This window comes from Tachyglossus aculeatus, chromosome 18 (genome assembly GCF_015852505.1).
Source record: "Tachyglossus aculeatus isolate mTacAcu1 chromosome 18, mTacAcu1.pri, whole genome shotgun sequence".
In the NCBI taxonomy this organism is placed as follows: domain Eukaryota; kingdom Metazoa; phylum Chordata; class Mammalia; order Monotremata; family Tachyglossidae; genus Tachyglossus; species Tachyglossus aculeatus.
In genome coordinates, this window is record NC_052083.1 from 28,682,235 (window position 1) to 28,699,513 (window position 17,279).

The following is a 17,279-nucleotide window of genomic DNA, read 5'->3' on the forward strand; positions in this document are numbered from 1 at the left end:
TGGCCAAACAGGGCCACATTAAAACAGGCCCTGCTTGAAGCAGGAGAACTGATCTGGGGGTTGGGAAGTTGGGTTTTCCACACGATGTGAATTTGTTAGCCCATTAGAGAAACCATAATCTTAACCATCATAGAATCTAGATGCTTTTTAAGGTAGCATGCCCATTTGGATGGAGAGTACTCTAGCACGGACTGCTTGGTGGTTTAAACCTCTATCAAGGAGTGAACTGCAACAGCAAGTCTTTTGGTTTTCAGAGACAGACCATATAGGATCTGTCACGTTTGGTGATACAGAACTGTAATATGCGAAGGATCTGGATAGGTGAAGGCTAAAAATGCAGTATTTCTGGTCTCAAATATCTGAAATCTATCCAGAGAACGATAGTCAAATAATTGTTCTGGCTTGAAGTACCTAGCTCGTGCGTTTGTGTGAAAACAATGGCTAGACTTTTCTAGACTTGCAAAGTGTTTTTCCTCAGAGGACCATCTGAAAACCACTACCCAGTTTTTCATGTTAGCCTTTTCCATTTAAGCCAGCAATACCCTGTCTGTAGACTGTAAGCTCCTCGAGGGCAGGGATGGTGTAAATTTCCTAAAGAACCCCAAGTGCTAGACAGCCTTTGGGAATCTAATAAATATCTATTGACTTGAAAATACTCTCCTTGGCCTAAAATAATACATGTATGAATTCAAATCACCTGCTCCTCTCAAAATATTACATTTAATGATAGCAAATAAAAGTAAAATAAAGGGAACTGTAATACCCATATAGTAAAGTAAGTTGGGGAATCTAATGAAAGTAGGATTAGGATAGATCAATCTTTTTATACATTAGTTTTCCATGGCACACATCAGATCGTATAAATTACAAATGAAAAATTTCGGGAAAACTTGTAGCCAGGGTCAACAATTCCTCCAGAACAGATATCAGCAAGTAAAATGACTCAACTGAAAAGAATCAAATAAGCACTTAGTACACTGCTCCGCACCACATACGTCAATAACACTGATAGTTTGTGGAGAACAAATTGATGAGGATTTCAACTCAAATTCCAAATAACATGTACCAGAAGAAACCACATAAAATAAACCACTAAATTTAATTGACCAACTACTGATTAGGAGATATTACAAAACCAGTCCACAAATAATTCTTTTCCCTATTAAAAATAAAAGGGGAATTAAAGAAAAAATAATTCAGCTTAAGAAAATAAGTTTCTTCCTAGTGATCTGTTTGAGTGAGAGGCAGAACAGCTGCAAAGACAGAGGGAGAAGATTTAGCAAAATAAGACACCAAATGTCTGAAATTTGATTCAGAAATGAAGATCCAGCAGAATTGAGAGTAAATGGCTGCGCTTTTCATGATGGAATGTGGTACTTGGTATTTTACTCTCCCAAGAGCTTAGTACAGTGCTCTGCACACAGTAAGTGCACTGATGGTGATGAAAGCCCATCACTTTAAGTCATCTCAAAGCAGGAATCTGCCCTATAGGGAAAGACTGATCTGGGAACATTGATTAGAAAATGTTACATGTCATTTCCATGCCTAAGCTTCTGTGACGCTTCCAAATCACCAGATTTTCCCATTATGGATAGATTTCCAGCTGGTAACAGGGGAAAAGAGCAATTTCTGCTGCAAAATGGCAAGATCACAGATTACAATCTGGGGAGGTTGTTTTAAATAAACGTCTCGACTTGATAAAAGATAGAAAGAAATGAAGGGACATTTAGATCAGAGGCTTCTTAATCTAGGGTTTTATTCTTTGATTTTATATCTGCCTCCTGATTTTAGAAATCATCTCCGTTGATGCTGTAGCCACGTATCTTATAATTTTGACCATGGGAGAATTTTTCTCTAGACAAGAGATATGAAAAAACTGTCACAATATTTACAAGGCATGGTCATAGGTATCAGTCACTGTCTGTGCTCTAAAGGAACATATATTTTTCTCTCTGACCAAGCCTTTGAGCAGTCAAAGTAAATTACCAGAGAGGTCAAGAATGCTTGAAGAAAATAAAGATAATCCATGACTCTTTTTGACCAAATCTGAAGTATTCAAAGATACTTCAAAGATTCAAAGGAGTCAAGATTCTGTTGCTCTTTGAAATGAATCCCCCCCACCCCAATCCAAAGATTATGGGAGGCACTGAGTTTATAAATGTTATACACACACAATTTAGTGGATTTTTTTTACCTAGTTTATTAAATATTGCTTCTTTGGGATCTGTTTATAACAACTCCCAGAACATTTTCAGGTAAGGATTCAAAGCGATCATATTAAAATACAGCTTCAATATAAAGTTTATCACAGTTTTACAGTATTCAAAATGACAGACCTGCCTTAAAAAAAAGGACTATTACACCCAAAACATAAGAAAACAATTAAATAAACAAGAGTTTGGCATTTTCATAATTTTGTAGTATAAAACAGAATATTAAATCTATTACTGGCAAGCTGATATTTACCTATTACCTAGTTTGAAATGTGTCCCATTTTAACACACTATACAAGACACTATACAAAAGGTTGATGTCCTTTTTGATGAAAGAAGTGCATCCCTGAACGTTTTTGCCAGTTTAGAATATTTAGCTCTTTTTTTTAAAAAAAAAAGTCCTTTTTTTTTTTTTAAACGGAAGGCTTATTTCAGAGATTTTTTTTTGTTGCTTTGTCTCATTTTTCAGCCTTGTTTAAAAACAATAGTGTCTATGGACGCCCACCAGGGGGCAGTGTAAGATTAGCCATTAAATCACGAACAGCTGCAAATATTGTGCATTCACCTGTAAACAGAGAAAAATTTTAATTAGCTATTCACAACATAGGAAAATAATCTTAATACACGGGGGGTTATTAAATTTGTTAGTACTAACAAGAACTTTTGAAAATGAAAGTAGAAAGGAGAGGTCTGAACACCCCAGAGGTCAGGGCTTTTAGGATTTCTTGATTCAGTATCAATTCTACTGGGTGCTGACGTTGTTAGGAGGAGGTATTTTCATGCCATTCACACACAGATGTTTAATTTAATTTTTCGAATTACTAGGTAATCCCACCCGGTTTTTCTACTGGAAAGCACATAACGGAAAACCATTAGGACGTTTAGGCTCTCACGTGCTTTATGCACTTGGAAACTGCGGAACACAAGATGATTTACTCACTCTTCAGATATACACACACACATATATATATATATATATATATATATTATGCACATTATCTAGTCTCAAAGGAATTTGCTGCAATCTTTTCCTTAATGAGCTGCTGCAGATGAATCATATTTATCCACTGTTAGGGGCACTCTATAAGCTTCGGGAAAATGGCCATTCTTTTTATGGGAGGAACTTCGAGGGCAGTTTAAAGGGATCTAAACATTTCAAAATAAACTGCTGTTAAATCATGACTGAGATCTCCTTAAGGAAAGCACTCAAAATCATTGCACAGGAGGAGTTGGGAAGGAGAAGCACCAAGAATCCAAATATAAGAAATGCAGTTTTCTTTCCCCAACCTGGTCTCTCCCCTCCAACCAAGCAGAATTTGCAACCCCTTCGCCCTCCTAATATGGACCCCCATGTCCTCATTCTTTCTATCCGCTGAGAAGTGGGAGGTAGAGGGATCTCTTTCTTCTAAATCCCACACAGGTTAATAGGAAGTAGGAGGATAGGGAGATGAGGAAATGAGGCAATGACGCTGTCTGTTTATGGAGGTGGTGTAGGAGGTGATTGCTTAATATATGTCAACATGAAAATGAGGCCCTGGTAGTCTTTTTTTTAAAAAAATCTTTCCTTCCCCTACCTCCACTCCTCCATCCCAGCCAGAAGAGGAACAAGGAGAGGTTTTTAAGGGGCCCTTTTGGGCCACCATCAAGTCACTGCTAGGGGTTCTAGTCGCTTTGACTCCCTCATTTTCCCCTGATTCCCAGTGTGAGAACACGACATATATAAATGAATACACTTGGTCAGTGTATTCGGTTTATATTCATCTTAGAAGAGCCAGGTTTCCGAATTTGATTTCCGGGAGTGCAAAAATTCCAAAAGTTCAGTTTTAAAAGGAAGCCTGAATAGGGTGTCATGGTGTGGGATACTGGTGCTCCTGATAAGGTTTTTCTTAGGACTGTTTGTGGTGTTTTATTTTTTAATAGGAGAAATCGGATAGATCAGAGTGCCTACCAAAAAAAAAAATACTATTGTTTACTGAAGTAACAGTAAACACCAGGCATGTCAAACACGCAACCTGTTGTTAGTTCAAGTGTGTGTGAAACTGTATCTCCATTTCGCTCTTTCCACTTTATCTTAGGTCACTGTCCCTGACCCCTTAGAAATCCCACTCACTAACACTGTTTCTGTAAGAAATTAAGATAGCTTTATTCACATATTTTACTTTCTTTTGTTATTATGTATTAGGCTGCTTATTTTTTAACTAATTTGGCAAGTTTTTTTTTTAAATGTCAGCCCACACACAAATATATAACCCCATGGCAGCCCAGAAATCAGCCTGATGTGGCTTCTTATAGCTTATGTAAATAACTGAAACAAAACCACTAAGAGATTAGTTTTCAACAAACAGTTCTGGTCTCGGTGTAAATATTTTGATTAAGCCCACTGAATAGTATTTTTGGGTTTTTAATTGTGGTTTATTTTAAAGTTAGTATAACTGGAAGGCCTTGCTTAAACTAGGAGCAAATATGTTTTTTTTTCCCTGAAAATTCACTATAAAGGATACAATGTACTTGTAGGATAAGCATCGGCCTTCAAAATAATGATGTTTATGCTATTTCTGGATAAAGAACTTTGATATCTACAGGCCTAGATTGCTAGAAGAGCTCTATTTTTTAATTGGAAGAACAGATGAGCCAAAGAATGAAGAGAGCAGATTATTAGCTGAAAAAGTGTTACCGTAAATGAAACATATCCTTCATTACCCAGGGCATTCCCAATAGAGTCTACGATATACAAACTTGTTGAGGACTAAAAATCATTTGCACTATTAAAAATAAAGCATTATTAGAATCTCTTCTCAACCTCCCGATCACTGTATGTGCAAATTCTGGGAAACCATGTTTCTTCCCCATTAGATGATGAAAGGTAGAAAACTCATTTATCCCATAGTTCTTGCTCCTAGTAAAGTTTTAATGATTATTTTTTCAAGGTCTGTTGATACGATTCAGTTTCTGCTAGCTGAAAATATCCTGAACACAATCTTCCGGAAAAGATTTTTCCCTCATTTCAAAGCATAGGTTCTCTACGATCAGATCAGGTTGGAGAGATAATCTTCTTTATGAAACTATCAACACTTGGAACAAGGAAAAAGAAACAAACTTTCCTTTGCTGAGTTTTGGAATCCAATTTTAGTATGGCCAGAAATTAATTGTAAAACAGCATGTGACTAGTGAACAATTTATATCTGTCTTCTAGTAACAGTCTGGTTCCCATGGAACTTTGGGTTTTGAGAGCTTCACTGTGCACTTGGTGAAAATGTTCACTTGCACCCTCCTGACACTTACATAAGAAGCCCATACAGCAGTGATGGCCATTTGTATCAGTTTTATTCGTCACATAACATTTGAATATACAGAAATGATATTAGTCTACGTGACTGTGATTAAGCCATGGAAGAGGATATATCAACATGCATTGCGATTTCGTAATTTACAGAGCAAATATGCATTTATTCCGGGGGAAGCAGAGAGCAACCTGGGCCGGCATATGCTATCGAATACAACCTTCGGATAGCCGGGATGGTCCTATTAGTAAATCGCTAACAAAAACAATACTTAGAGTCCTGGCAGCAGAGAAACAAAAGAAAAAGAAAAGAGGGCAGGGAAAAGGTTAGAAAGTTAAAAAGTGACAAGTAGCCCGTAAGACAGCCACAGCAAACAGAACACTAGAACTGGCTTCATCTCTCACACAGAGCCTAAAAGACGTTTTCAACAAAATAAGAACAGCGGCTTTTTAGGTACCTTGTCTCGGCGGATTCATCTCGGCAAATCTCTTTAGGATGTTGCTGACCATCATGGGGGCGGCAACCGAAGAGTTCTGCTGCCTGGGAATGTCTGCTTGTTGGGTCGTACCTGAAGCCATGTCATAAATGATTGGGACGATGATGCTAACAGGTTCTTGGGGCGGGACTGAAGTTTTCTGAGTTAGCTGGAGCTACAGGGAAGGGCGACACACACAAAACATGCACGAAAGGGGATACGGTTTAAAACACTTCAATCGGATAAAGTACGCTCCCAATTTGCCGGTGGCTCGGCTCCGTTGTTGGGTAAGTTCGGCATCTTTCACAAAAATATCAAACATTTTCCCAGAGATAAACAGAAAACTAGATTCAAAGCACACTGAAAATGCCTGCGGGGCAAACAGCAGAACTAAAGACTGATTCCTGATTCTCTCCTCTGGACAACCACCACCCCCATTAGTGGCTAAACTATATTGACCAGGTCTGCTCAGCACCCACTCTTTTCCTAGGAGAGCACTGCCTCCCCCATTTTTTCCCCCCCTGAATCTTCCCTGAGCATGCCACACAGTTTAAGTCCAAAACTAAAATGACTAGACATTGCCCTGTCCAGATGAGACAAGAATGTTAGAAGGCAGGTATATCCCAAATAATATTAATAATAATAGTGGTCTTTGTTCAGCACTGAACAAAGTTCAGTTCCCTTCCCCACAGCACCTGTATATATGTATATATGGTTGTACATATTTATTACTCTATTTATTTATTTATTTATTGATTTTACTTGTACATTTCTATCCTATTTATTTTATTTTGTTGGTATGTTTGGTTCTGTTCTCTGTCTCCCCCTTTTAGACTGTGAGCCCACTGTTGGGTAGGGACTGTCTCTATGTGTTGCCAATTTGTACTTCCCAAGCGCTTAGTACAGTGCTCTGCACATAGTAAGCGCTCAATAAATACGATTGATTGATTGATTGATTGATTCAGCACTTATTATGTACTGTACTAAGCAATGGGGAGGATAGAAGCAAATTGAGTTGGACATAGACCCTATCTCACCTGGGGCTCACAGTCTCAATCCCTATTTTGTAGATGAGATAACTGAGGCCCAGAGAAGTGAAGTGATTTATCCAAATTCACACAGAAGATATGTGGAGGTGCCCGGATTAGAACCCCAGGCCTGTGCTCTACCACTACGCCATGCTGATTTTGTGACGACATGGCAATAAGTGTTTTCTGAACTTGCATACCCTGAGTCTGTTTACTGTACCCTCCCAAGAGCTTAGTGCCGTGCCCTGCACACATCTCCCTATGGGATGGGTTGCTTTTCAGGCTCTCTCTTCACTTGACTAATCCTAACCCTGTCCCGGCTGCTGGGGGAGATTTAAGGTACATCCCTACAATCTCCTGGGAGGGCTGGAGAGCCAGTGATGGCAAAGGGGAAGGCAGAACTGACACTCAGAGACCCAGAACACTACGTCAGGCGCAATCCCGCAGGGAAAAACCACAACACAAAACTCTGCCCACATGGCTTCAAACGGACTTTTCAGTGCTTTGAATTTAAACTGGCACAATGGCAAAGTCCCTAACTTGAGTTAGGTAATAAGCAGGATGCTGTTTGGGACTAAGGAAAACGTGGGTTCAGCAGAAGATTGCTCAGGTTCATGGTCAATCGATTTACACCTCTGCATGTAACTAAGGTCATGGATAAAAAAGCTCAAAAATGGCAGAACTTCAAGCAGAAAAGAGCACTTAAGGCAATACTGGATTGCTTGCATAGTTGCCCTTCAGTCCCAGAGAGAAGCAAATCAATGGTATTTATTGAGTGCTTACTATGGGCAGAACACTGTACTAAGTGCTTGGGAGAGTAATAATAATAATAATTACAGTATTTCTTATGTGCAAAACACTGTTCTAAGTGCTGGCACTGTTCGAAGCGCTGAGAGTACAATTCAATAGTTAGCAGACATGTTCCCTGCCCACAACAAGCTTACACTCCAGAGGGACTCTGCCATTTACAAAGTCACTTCTGGTTGGGAGGATTTTCAAGATGAATCTTAGGTGGTACTTACGAAAAACAGCATTTTGGATTTGAGCACCACGGCAGGTGTTCCCGGAGGAGCAATAGGCGGTGCACTGGGAGGAATTGTTAGACAGAACTGAACATTCCACTTCAACTGTGTTGCTTGGTCAGGGAACTGTTTTGGAGAAAGGGACACGTCAGAGCAAATGCAGTAACGTTCCCTAAGCTGGTCTGCAGTTTGCTAGGAAAAGATTCTTCCCATCTGACATTAGACAGCCAATCTTTCACACAGTTTTAATAAGGATTACAAAACATAAATGAACTCACAAGTGCTGTAATTTGTTTGCATTCCACTGAATTCCCTTTTTGAGAAAGTTATAACTTGAGAAGACAGTGTGCAAAGTACTGACTAATGAGGGCATTTTTTTTTTTAGGAATGAAAGCACTATCTCCTGCTACCTTAAATTTATTTTGTGCCTCTGCATAAGGTTATTCCTCCCTCTACGAAGTCTAGTATGTAAAGGAACCGCAAAGAGTTTCTGTTTTAAGGGTGCATCGTTTCTGGGATTTGCTAGGCGACTCACCAATTCCAGCTTCATAATGTGAACACAGTCCCTGAGGATGTGGGTAGGTGCTCCTAACAGCTTCGTGAAGGCTATTAACGTGTTGGCTTTAAATGGTGGTCCTGCAACCTACAGCAACAAAAAGAACAATTAATCCTCCATTCCACCAACACTTGGAAAAAAACCCCCAACATCATCATGTAAAAAAAACCAAAACCCCAACCAAACTACATAAAAAAACGACCTACTCTGGTTTCAAAGAATTTCTCCAAAACTTGAAGCTCCTCTGGTTTCCACTGGCCCGCATTTTCTGGAGTCACTTTTAGCTGAAGAGTCTGGTTGGTTTTAGGGCTGAGGGCAACTCTGCACTTCAGGGCATCCGTCTTAAACATTATTACCCCGGGTTCATTGGAGTTTATTAGCTGCAGCTACAAACAAAACAGTGTGTCAAACTATGAAGCAAAAGTACAGTGGCTGTATCAATCAAAGGTATTTGTTGAATGCTTACTGTGTGCAGAGCATTCTTCTCAGCGTCTGGGAGAATACGCTACCATACAGTAGGCAGACATATACCTCTACACATAAGGAGCTTACAGACTACAGAGGGAGATAGGTATTAAAATAAATTACTGATGGCTATGGATATAAATGTTGGGGGCGGGATGACACAGAAAGTGAAAGGAACGGATAAGTGCTTAGAGAAGCAGTATGGCTTAGTGGCAAGAGCACGGGCTTGGGAGTCAGAAAACATGGGTTCTAATCCTGGCTACGACACTTGTCTAGTATGTGACCTTAGGCAAACCACTTATCTGTGCCTCAGTTACCTCATCTGTAAAATGGTGATGAAAAATGAGTCCCACATGAGACAACCTGATTACTCTATATCTACCCCAGCTCTTAGAACAATGCGTGGCACGTAGTAAGCGCTTAACAAACACCATCATCATCATTATTATTACTATCTGGGTTGGTCATGCTATTAGAAATTGAGAACACTCTCCAAAAATTATTTTTAAATACGGGAAATAGTTAAAAAGTACAAGAAATGTGAATTGCTGCAGAAGGAAAAGGGGAATGGGGGCCAGAAGTCAACAGCGTACATTCTGGACTTTTGGCTGCGATCTGTCTAGAGTCCCGGCTGCAGGTTGTGCTGAGCTTCAAGAGCTCTTGTGCCACTTTCTGCAGTTGACATGCCTTGTCTCAGCCACTTTCCTTCACCAGCAGATGCTAAGACGGTAGGAAATGGAACCGAAGAGATTAAAGTAGTGGGGGAGTGGAAAGGATGGGCTCAAGAAGAATATATCACATCTGGGGGTGGCAGGGTATCCGGTAACCCACGGGAGTCATTTTAAATTATTCTGTCCAAAGGACGAAAAGATTTCACTTCTGCAGTGGATGGCGATTTAGCTCGCTGCCCTTCAAAATCAATGCTTTGGAAATAATAACTAATCCATGAATCAACGATATTTATTAAGCACCTAATATGGGCAGAGCACTGTACTAAGCACTTGGGAAAGTACGACAGTTGATAGATGGGATCCCTGCCCACAAACAGCTTAACAGTCTTCAGGGGGAGATAGACGTTAAAAGAAATTACAGATAGGGGAAACAGTAGAGCTTAAGGATATTATACTCTTCAAAGCACCAAGTACCGTCTCTTGTTGGATAATCCTCTGAAGATGTCGCCTCATAATGACCGATCCGAGGAACCGCTCAAGAGGGGAGCAAAGGTAGCTACCAGCCAGGCCGGGTACAAGTCCAGGAGTAGGAGAGGGCAGCAGTAAGATATTCAAGGCACTGTGAGTGAGGATTGTGGGTATGGATGCAGCCCAGGAGCGTTGAGGTAGTTTACGAGGAGGAGGCATGTTTGTTGGCAACGTTTGGGAACCTTTGGGAAAAGAAAAAAGTGCCTCGCTTCAATCTGGTTCATGCATGTAGAATTCTGCTGTATCGTTTCCCTCATTTACTCTTATTAGATCCTTGTTCAAAAATCAGACTGCTGCACATGCATTTGCTGCCTAATTTTAGCTTGTGGAACTTTACTTTCCAATCATTTTTGAGTGCCCTGCTGAATTTATATCCTCCGAGAGGTATTCCCCGACTGACCCCTCATTTCCTCACCCTATCCGCCCTCCCTTCTGCACTGCCTATGTACTTCGGCGTGAACCCCTTTAAGCCCCCTGATAGCCCTTTAGCCCACCTCACAGCACTTCTGTACATATTCTCATCCTCTGCCATTTCCTCCATCTGTACTTTATTTTTGTGTCTATCTCCCCCTCTAAACTGTACAAACTTCTTGTGGCCAGGGATTGTAACTACCAATTCTAATGCACTGTACTCTCCCAAGCACTCAGTACAGTGCTCTGGACACAGGAAGTGCTCAATAAAATACCACTGATTGTCCACCCTGACAATTTATGTCTACTTTATCTTATATCTAACTCTTAGAGCTAATCTAGCTATCTGTATATTGTTCAAGCCTACTGGCTAAGGCAACACGTCACTGTTAAGACTCCACAGCTATAAAACCAATTACAGAAACTAGTGTCCTATTTTAAATTAGCTTCAACTTGAGAGACCACAGGGCCTCACATAAGCATTTTATGACTGGATATTCTTAGAGCTCCCTTTCTAAATGAGACTGCTCCTTTATGGAAGCAGAGTGACCTCGTGGAAAGCGTGCGGGCCTGGGAGTTGGTGAATCTGGGTTCCAGTCCTGGCTCCGCCACTTGGGCAAGTCTCAACTTCTATGCCTCAGAGTTCCCTCATCTGCAAAACGGGGACTTAATATCCGTTCTCCCTCTTACTTAGACTGTGAGCCCCCACGTGAAATCTTGTATCTCTCCGGCGGCGCTTCATATAGTGCTTGGCACAAACACCACAATTATTATTACGGTTCATTTTTCTCCAGTTCATAATTCTCCACCCTGAACACCCCAAATGAACCATATCTGACAAGAAAGGCCCTTCACGAAAACCTCAGTTCTACCTGCCAAAATAAACTCAGCAATCCACAGTAAAAGACTGTGACAAAGGACCGGGCAAACTTATGCTTTCACAACTCTTTGAAAGACTTACTCGTTCCAGCCCGAGGGGAATGAGAAGCGTCGGGAACCGGTGAGTGAAGGGAAGGGTTAGCTGGCGACATTCCGGTTATGCGCGTTGCCGGGGAGGGGCCGGACACTTGAGGAGATCCCGGCCAGTTTCCGGCCCTTCCACTGGGGGAGACCATAGTGTACGGTGAACTGGGGTCAATGGTTCCTGTAAAAACCGCAAGGTTAAGTCGACTTCGGTCACCCACACGAAGAAACTGTTCCACATATAGCTTTTCAGGATTCTTAACAAACTCATCTCACTTGCCAGTTTGCCGCTGGTCAATGTGGTGGTGTTAACTTAAAAAGAAAACAGTTTACAAAGGTGGCATTCTGTTTTCACACCTGTTGTACCGTTTTCCTAATAATTATTCACTATTACGCATGTTATCGTTTGCCTTGCCACTATTAAAAGAAACCCTGAAGAGTTAAAGATTGTGAAGGGGTTTAACCTTAATACTTTAATAGCATATTATTTCTCTTTCTGTGTTTGCTATATAGCAACCTACTATAGGTCCTTTTAAAATATTAACCAAAATATATGGTTTTCTTGGAGAAAAATGTGGTCAGAACAGTGGCACTCAGTTTCCTTGAATAGTGAAGCCTGGATTGCCAAGATGTAATCCACAGAGACCCAAAGTGGCAAGCCAATGTGTTTCTGAAAGGCTTCATTGTACTTAAACCTTTATTTAATAAAAATGATGGCATTTATTAAGTGCTTACTACATATATGCCAAGCACTATATGTACTATATGTCCCCCTCTTAGACTGTGAGCCCACTGTTGGGTAGGGACTGTCTCTATATGTTGCCAACTTGTACTTCCCAAGCGCTTAGTACAGTGCTTTGCACACAGTAAGCGCTCAATAAATACGACTGATTGATATGCCAAGCACTATCATAAATCTTCGATTAAGACAGAAGACAATCACAGTGAGTTTAGCCCCTGACTGACACGGGACTTTCTTCATGTTACTCTTATAATGGATTTTAGAAATGAGAACGTGTAGTGGTAGCCAAAGAAGGCAACAAAATGCAAAGCTATCAATAAATGCTTTCACTTTCTGTAAACCATTTTCATCAGTCTCCTCCATTAGACTGTAAACTCCTTGAGGGCGGGGAACCTGTGTCATTCAATCACATTTACTAAGAGCTTTCTCTGTGCAGAGTACTGTACTAAGTGCTTGGGAGGATATAACAGACATATTCCCTGTCCACAATGAGCTGACAATCTAGCGGGGGAGCACAGTGCCTGGAGCTCAGCAGGTATTCAATAAATGCCATTGTTTGACTGATTAGCCATCTTCAGGAAGGGAACAGAAAACCAAATAGAAACCACATTTCTGTCACTATATGGAACTATGCTATGACTGAAGTTTATTAAATCCCCCCCTCCATCCCCCGCATCTTACCACCTCCCCTTCCCCACAGCACCTGTATATATGTATATATGTTTGTACATATTTATTACTCTATTTATTTTACTTGTACCTATCTATTCTATTTATTTTATTTTGTTAGTATGTTTGGTTTTGTTCTCTGTCTCCACCTTCTAGACTGTGAGCCCACTTGGGTAGGGACTGTCTCTATATGTTGCCAGCTTGTACTTCCCAAGCGCTTAGTACAGTGCTCTGCACACAGTAAGCACTCAATAAATACAATTGATTGATTGATAAAATCATGAAGAGTCACTATATGGAACTATGCTATGACTGAAGTTTATAAAATCATGAAGAGTTTGCTAGGATGAAAAACAAATCATTCAATACCAGGATACGGGCACTTTTTAAACCTTGTAGGTTCCAGACAAGCACTGGTCTTATATTAAGCAGTAAACATATGGAATTCATTACCACAAAGAAATTGTGCAAGCAGAAAACATCGATAGCTTCAAGAAGGGAATGGGATACATTTCAAGAATAAGAAGTTCAAGATAGGTTTATTAGAGGGAAAAGTTAATAGGTATACCCCTAACCTTATGATTGGGGGGTCAATAAATGCTAGCATTACTATTACCTGTCAGGTCAAGGAGGACTACCTTATTTCTCCAGGAATGATAATGATGATAATTATGATATTTATTAAGCACTTGCTGTGTGCCAAGCACTGGACTAAGTGCGAAGGTAGATAAAATAAGTTGGACGCGGTTCCTGTCCCACAGTCTAAATTGAAGGGATAAGAGGTATTGAATCCCCATTTTACAGATGAAGAAACTGAAGCACAGAGAAGGGAAGTGGCTTGCCCAGGGTCACTCAGCAGGCAACTGGCAGAGTCAGGATTAGATCTCAAGGCCTCTGACTCCAGGTCCATGGCCTTTCCACTAGACCACGCTTCTCCTTTGGTGTCACTGTCAGAGAAAGTATATTGGGGCAGACAGACCACTGGCATCACTTATGTTCTTTAGGTCATAGGATGTATTCAGAGTATTGCTTCAATCAATCAATCAATCAATCAATCAATCGTATTTATTGAGCGCTTACTATGTGCAGAGCACTGTACTAAGCGCTTGGGAAGTACAAATTGGCAACACATAGAGACAGTCCCTACCCAACAGTGGGCTCACAGTCTAAAAGGGGGAGACAGAGAACAGAACCAAACATACCAACAAAATAAAATAAATAGGATAGAAATGTACAAGCAAAATAAATAAATAAATAAATAGAGTAATAAATATGTACAACCATATATACATATATACAGGTGCTGTGGGGAAGGGAAGGAGGTAAGATGGGGGGATGGAGAGGGGGACGAGGGGGAGAGGAGGGAAGGGGCTCAGTCTGGGAAGGCCTCCTGGAGGAGGTGAGCTCTCAGCAGGGCCTTGAAGGGAGGAAGAGAGCTAGCTTGGCGGAGGGGCAGAGGGAGGGCATTCCAGGCCCGGGGGATGACGTGGGCCGGGGGTCGACGGCGGGACAGGCGAGAACGAGGTACAGTGAGGAGATTAGCGGTGGAGGAGCGGAGGGTGCGGGCTGGGCAGTAGAAGGAGAGAAGGGAGGTGAGGTAGGAGGGGGCGAGGTGATGGACAGCCTTGAAGCCCAGGGTGAGGAGTTTCTGCCTGATGCGCTTCAGTTCCTTTATTCAGTTCCCCAGTTCTGCCCCACGATAGTGCATTTCAGAAAAGGCTTCTGCTCAGAGGACACACTGTGCCTAATGAGAAGGCTCACCGTGGGGGCTGGCAAAATTAGTCCCTGGCCCGATCGCGATTCCGTGGGAAGAAGGGGGAGGTGTCGGAACAAATGATGCTGGTGACGGTGCTCTTAGTGCGCCACTAGGTGAACTTGCAGCATGCAGGTTTCCTGACCGAGGGGAAAACAGCCAATAATTAATTCACTTTTCGTACTATCTATTCAGACAGTCTCTTTTCAGTCCACTGCAAAGAAAATTATACAACTCAGCTACATTCCATCTAGCCAAAATTTCTTTCCCTTAAGGAAGACTAAATGGCAGATTTAGTGTCTTCTTATGTGCTTTTGGTTTGGAGCCAAGACTTTTGGGCCAAAGAACCAAGGTTACCTGAAATAGGCCTTTCGATTTTCAAGAGTGTAAATACAAGCACTGACTTTTTTCATAAAACCATACATATTACTGATGGGTATTGGAATGTCTACGGCATAATTCTAAGTGATACAAGTATGCTGTTGTTCTTTGAAAAAGAGGGGCTTAGCAGAATCAATACCTAAGGTATCTACGCTTCCTTTTCAAAAAGTACTTTAAAATATTCTAGAAGCACAAGGGAACTCGAAACATTTGAAGAAATGGGGGAAGGGCAACTACTGTTGCATTTTAGCAGAGGACTGAATAGACAGTTGCTCTAGATAAAGCATCACACAGAATTAAAAAAATCAAACTCCCTAGCCTGTCAGTGTACATACACATACACACACCCACACACACACACCCTGCCCCCCAAACAATCAATCACTGCTTTAGGTTTCTAAGTTGAAACCGCTGCATTAAGTATTATCTTACCAGGGGACTGAGTGTGCATCATAGAAGGAGACTGATTCACTGTGCTGTGGTAAGATGTAGGTGGTGAAGTAAGAGGATATGCTCCTGATGACCCTGGCTGCTTTGGAAATGCCTGAAAAGAGGGCAAAAAATCAGAATTAAAAAAATCAAGCAAATCTTAAGAATTCTGTTGTACTATAGAGAGCAGGAAAATTTAGCTTCCAGTAGAAAATCCAGGCAAATACTTGTCAGTAGTAATTCAACTATAAAGTGACTAAAGCAACTGGCAGAGACAGGATTAGAATACATTCCTTCTCACTTTACTCCAACTTTACAAATGAAACAGTGGCAGCACAGTCCCAGCACAGAGCCAGTATTGGATACTACCAAGACAACAGGATCCCTATAAGTCTGTTCACTACTGAGCAATCCTAACTGCAGAACTCTATATTACCTTCCACCTATAAACAGCTTCTGCTGTAAATTACCTGTTGCTGGGGCTGCAGCTGCGATATCAATGAATCCATCATATCTGCCCCAATAGGAGATGGTGGATTATCATCTTCATTTACAGAACGTCTTCGGGCATCCTGATTGCTGTCCACAAACATGTTCAGAAATGTCTGTGGATAAATGCAAATATCGTATTTCAAATCACAACCTCATTGAAAGCATTCATAAATGACTGAAACTATTTTCAACTTGAAATATTCTCCCCCCTTCCCGAACTGGGAAGTTCATCTCAAGTGAGATGGTTCCCTTGGGGGAGAGGGGCCAATTTGAATGGGTACACTTAATAATAATACTAAACATCCCAAAACAAATAAAACCCCTCACTACTAAAGACCACAGGACCGCGGAAGAGAAGGAAATTCAGATTTCTCAAGGAAAAAGCTGCAAGTGGTAGATGCATACTCAGTGCTTAGAACAGTGCTTGGCACATAGTAAGCGCTTAACAAACACCATTATTATCATTATTATTATTATTTCAGGCTCTCCATTACTTAGCAAATCTCTTTTCATGGAAGCGACTGACCCAGAAAGGAAAAATGCCCTAAGCAGAACTTTGAATTTTGGGTTTGTATCATCCTGAGGACTTGTCAAAGTATCTGTTAGCCTGTTTTTTCATTCTGAATCAACTAGCCATTCAATGACAGTTAATAACTTCTACTGTGTTTATGGCACTTTGCTAGTAAGCATACAGGAGCATAAGAGTAAAAGACTCCAGGCTCTCAAGGAGGTTTCAGGAGTTAGAAGACCCACCCAGAGGTTACTGGGGCTTTCATAAGTTGATTTTCCTCTTCAAAAAAAAGTTCCAGATGAAATTCCTGACACATCAACTTAACGTACGGAAAGAAATGCTGAAAACTAACCCATTACCTTTAGTCCCGGGGCTGGATAAAAACCTTCAACTATCTTACTGTTGTCAAAGAGACTGTATGCCCCATCTCGGATTGCCACGACTCCTCGACTCCGACAGTAAATGTCGATACAGTACATGTTCCTGAAAGCCAGTCTGATGTGGGTGGAGGATTGAGGCAGTATCGAAAAGCACTGATATGCGGTGTTAGTTCGCTGTGTCAGTCCCAACATTGGCACTGTCGGGAGTTTGTTGATGGCATTGAGTGGAGCCTGAGTATCAAACAGTACCTGAAAGAAAAAGCCATTGAGAGAGGTTAGATTCAACCCATACGTCCCTGCAGCTGCTTT

At 41.1% G+C, this 17,279-nt stretch overlaps 1 protein-coding gene across 1 annotated transcript in view; it reads right to left on the reverse strand.

Annotated features, from left to right (window-relative positions):
- Nucleotides 1-2,180: 2,180 nt before the first annotated feature.
- Nucleotides 2,181-17,279, reverse strand: part of MED14 (mediator complex subunit 14) — a 58,291-nt gene continuing 43,192 nt past the window's right edge. Inside the window, exons 21-31 of the mRNA XM_038760224.1 lie at nucleotides 16,950-17,219; nucleotides 16,058-16,192; nucleotides 15,591-15,702; nucleotides 14,786-14,917; nucleotides 11,612-11,794; nucleotides 10,186-10,421; nucleotides 8,782-8,961; nucleotides 8,555-8,662; nucleotides 8,020-8,145; nucleotides 5,952-6,144; nucleotides 2,181-2,778 (exon numbers count right to left, since the gene is read on the reverse strand). Coding sequence (XP_038616152.1) covers nucleotides 2,705-2,778; nucleotides 5,952-6,144; nucleotides 8,020-8,145; nucleotides 8,555-8,662; nucleotides 8,782-8,961; nucleotides 10,186-10,421; nucleotides 11,612-11,794; nucleotides 14,786-14,917; nucleotides 15,591-15,702; nucleotides 16,058-16,192; nucleotides 16,950-17,219 — 1,749 coding nt within the window. The 3' untranslated portion in view covers nucleotides 2,181-2,704. The remainder of the gene's footprint in view (nucleotides 2,779-5,951; nucleotides 6,145-8,019; nucleotides 8,146-8,554; nucleotides 8,663-8,781; nucleotides 8,962-10,185; nucleotides 10,422-11,611; nucleotides 11,795-14,785; nucleotides 14,918-15,590; nucleotides 15,703-16,057; nucleotides 16,193-16,949; nucleotides 17,220-17,279) is intronic.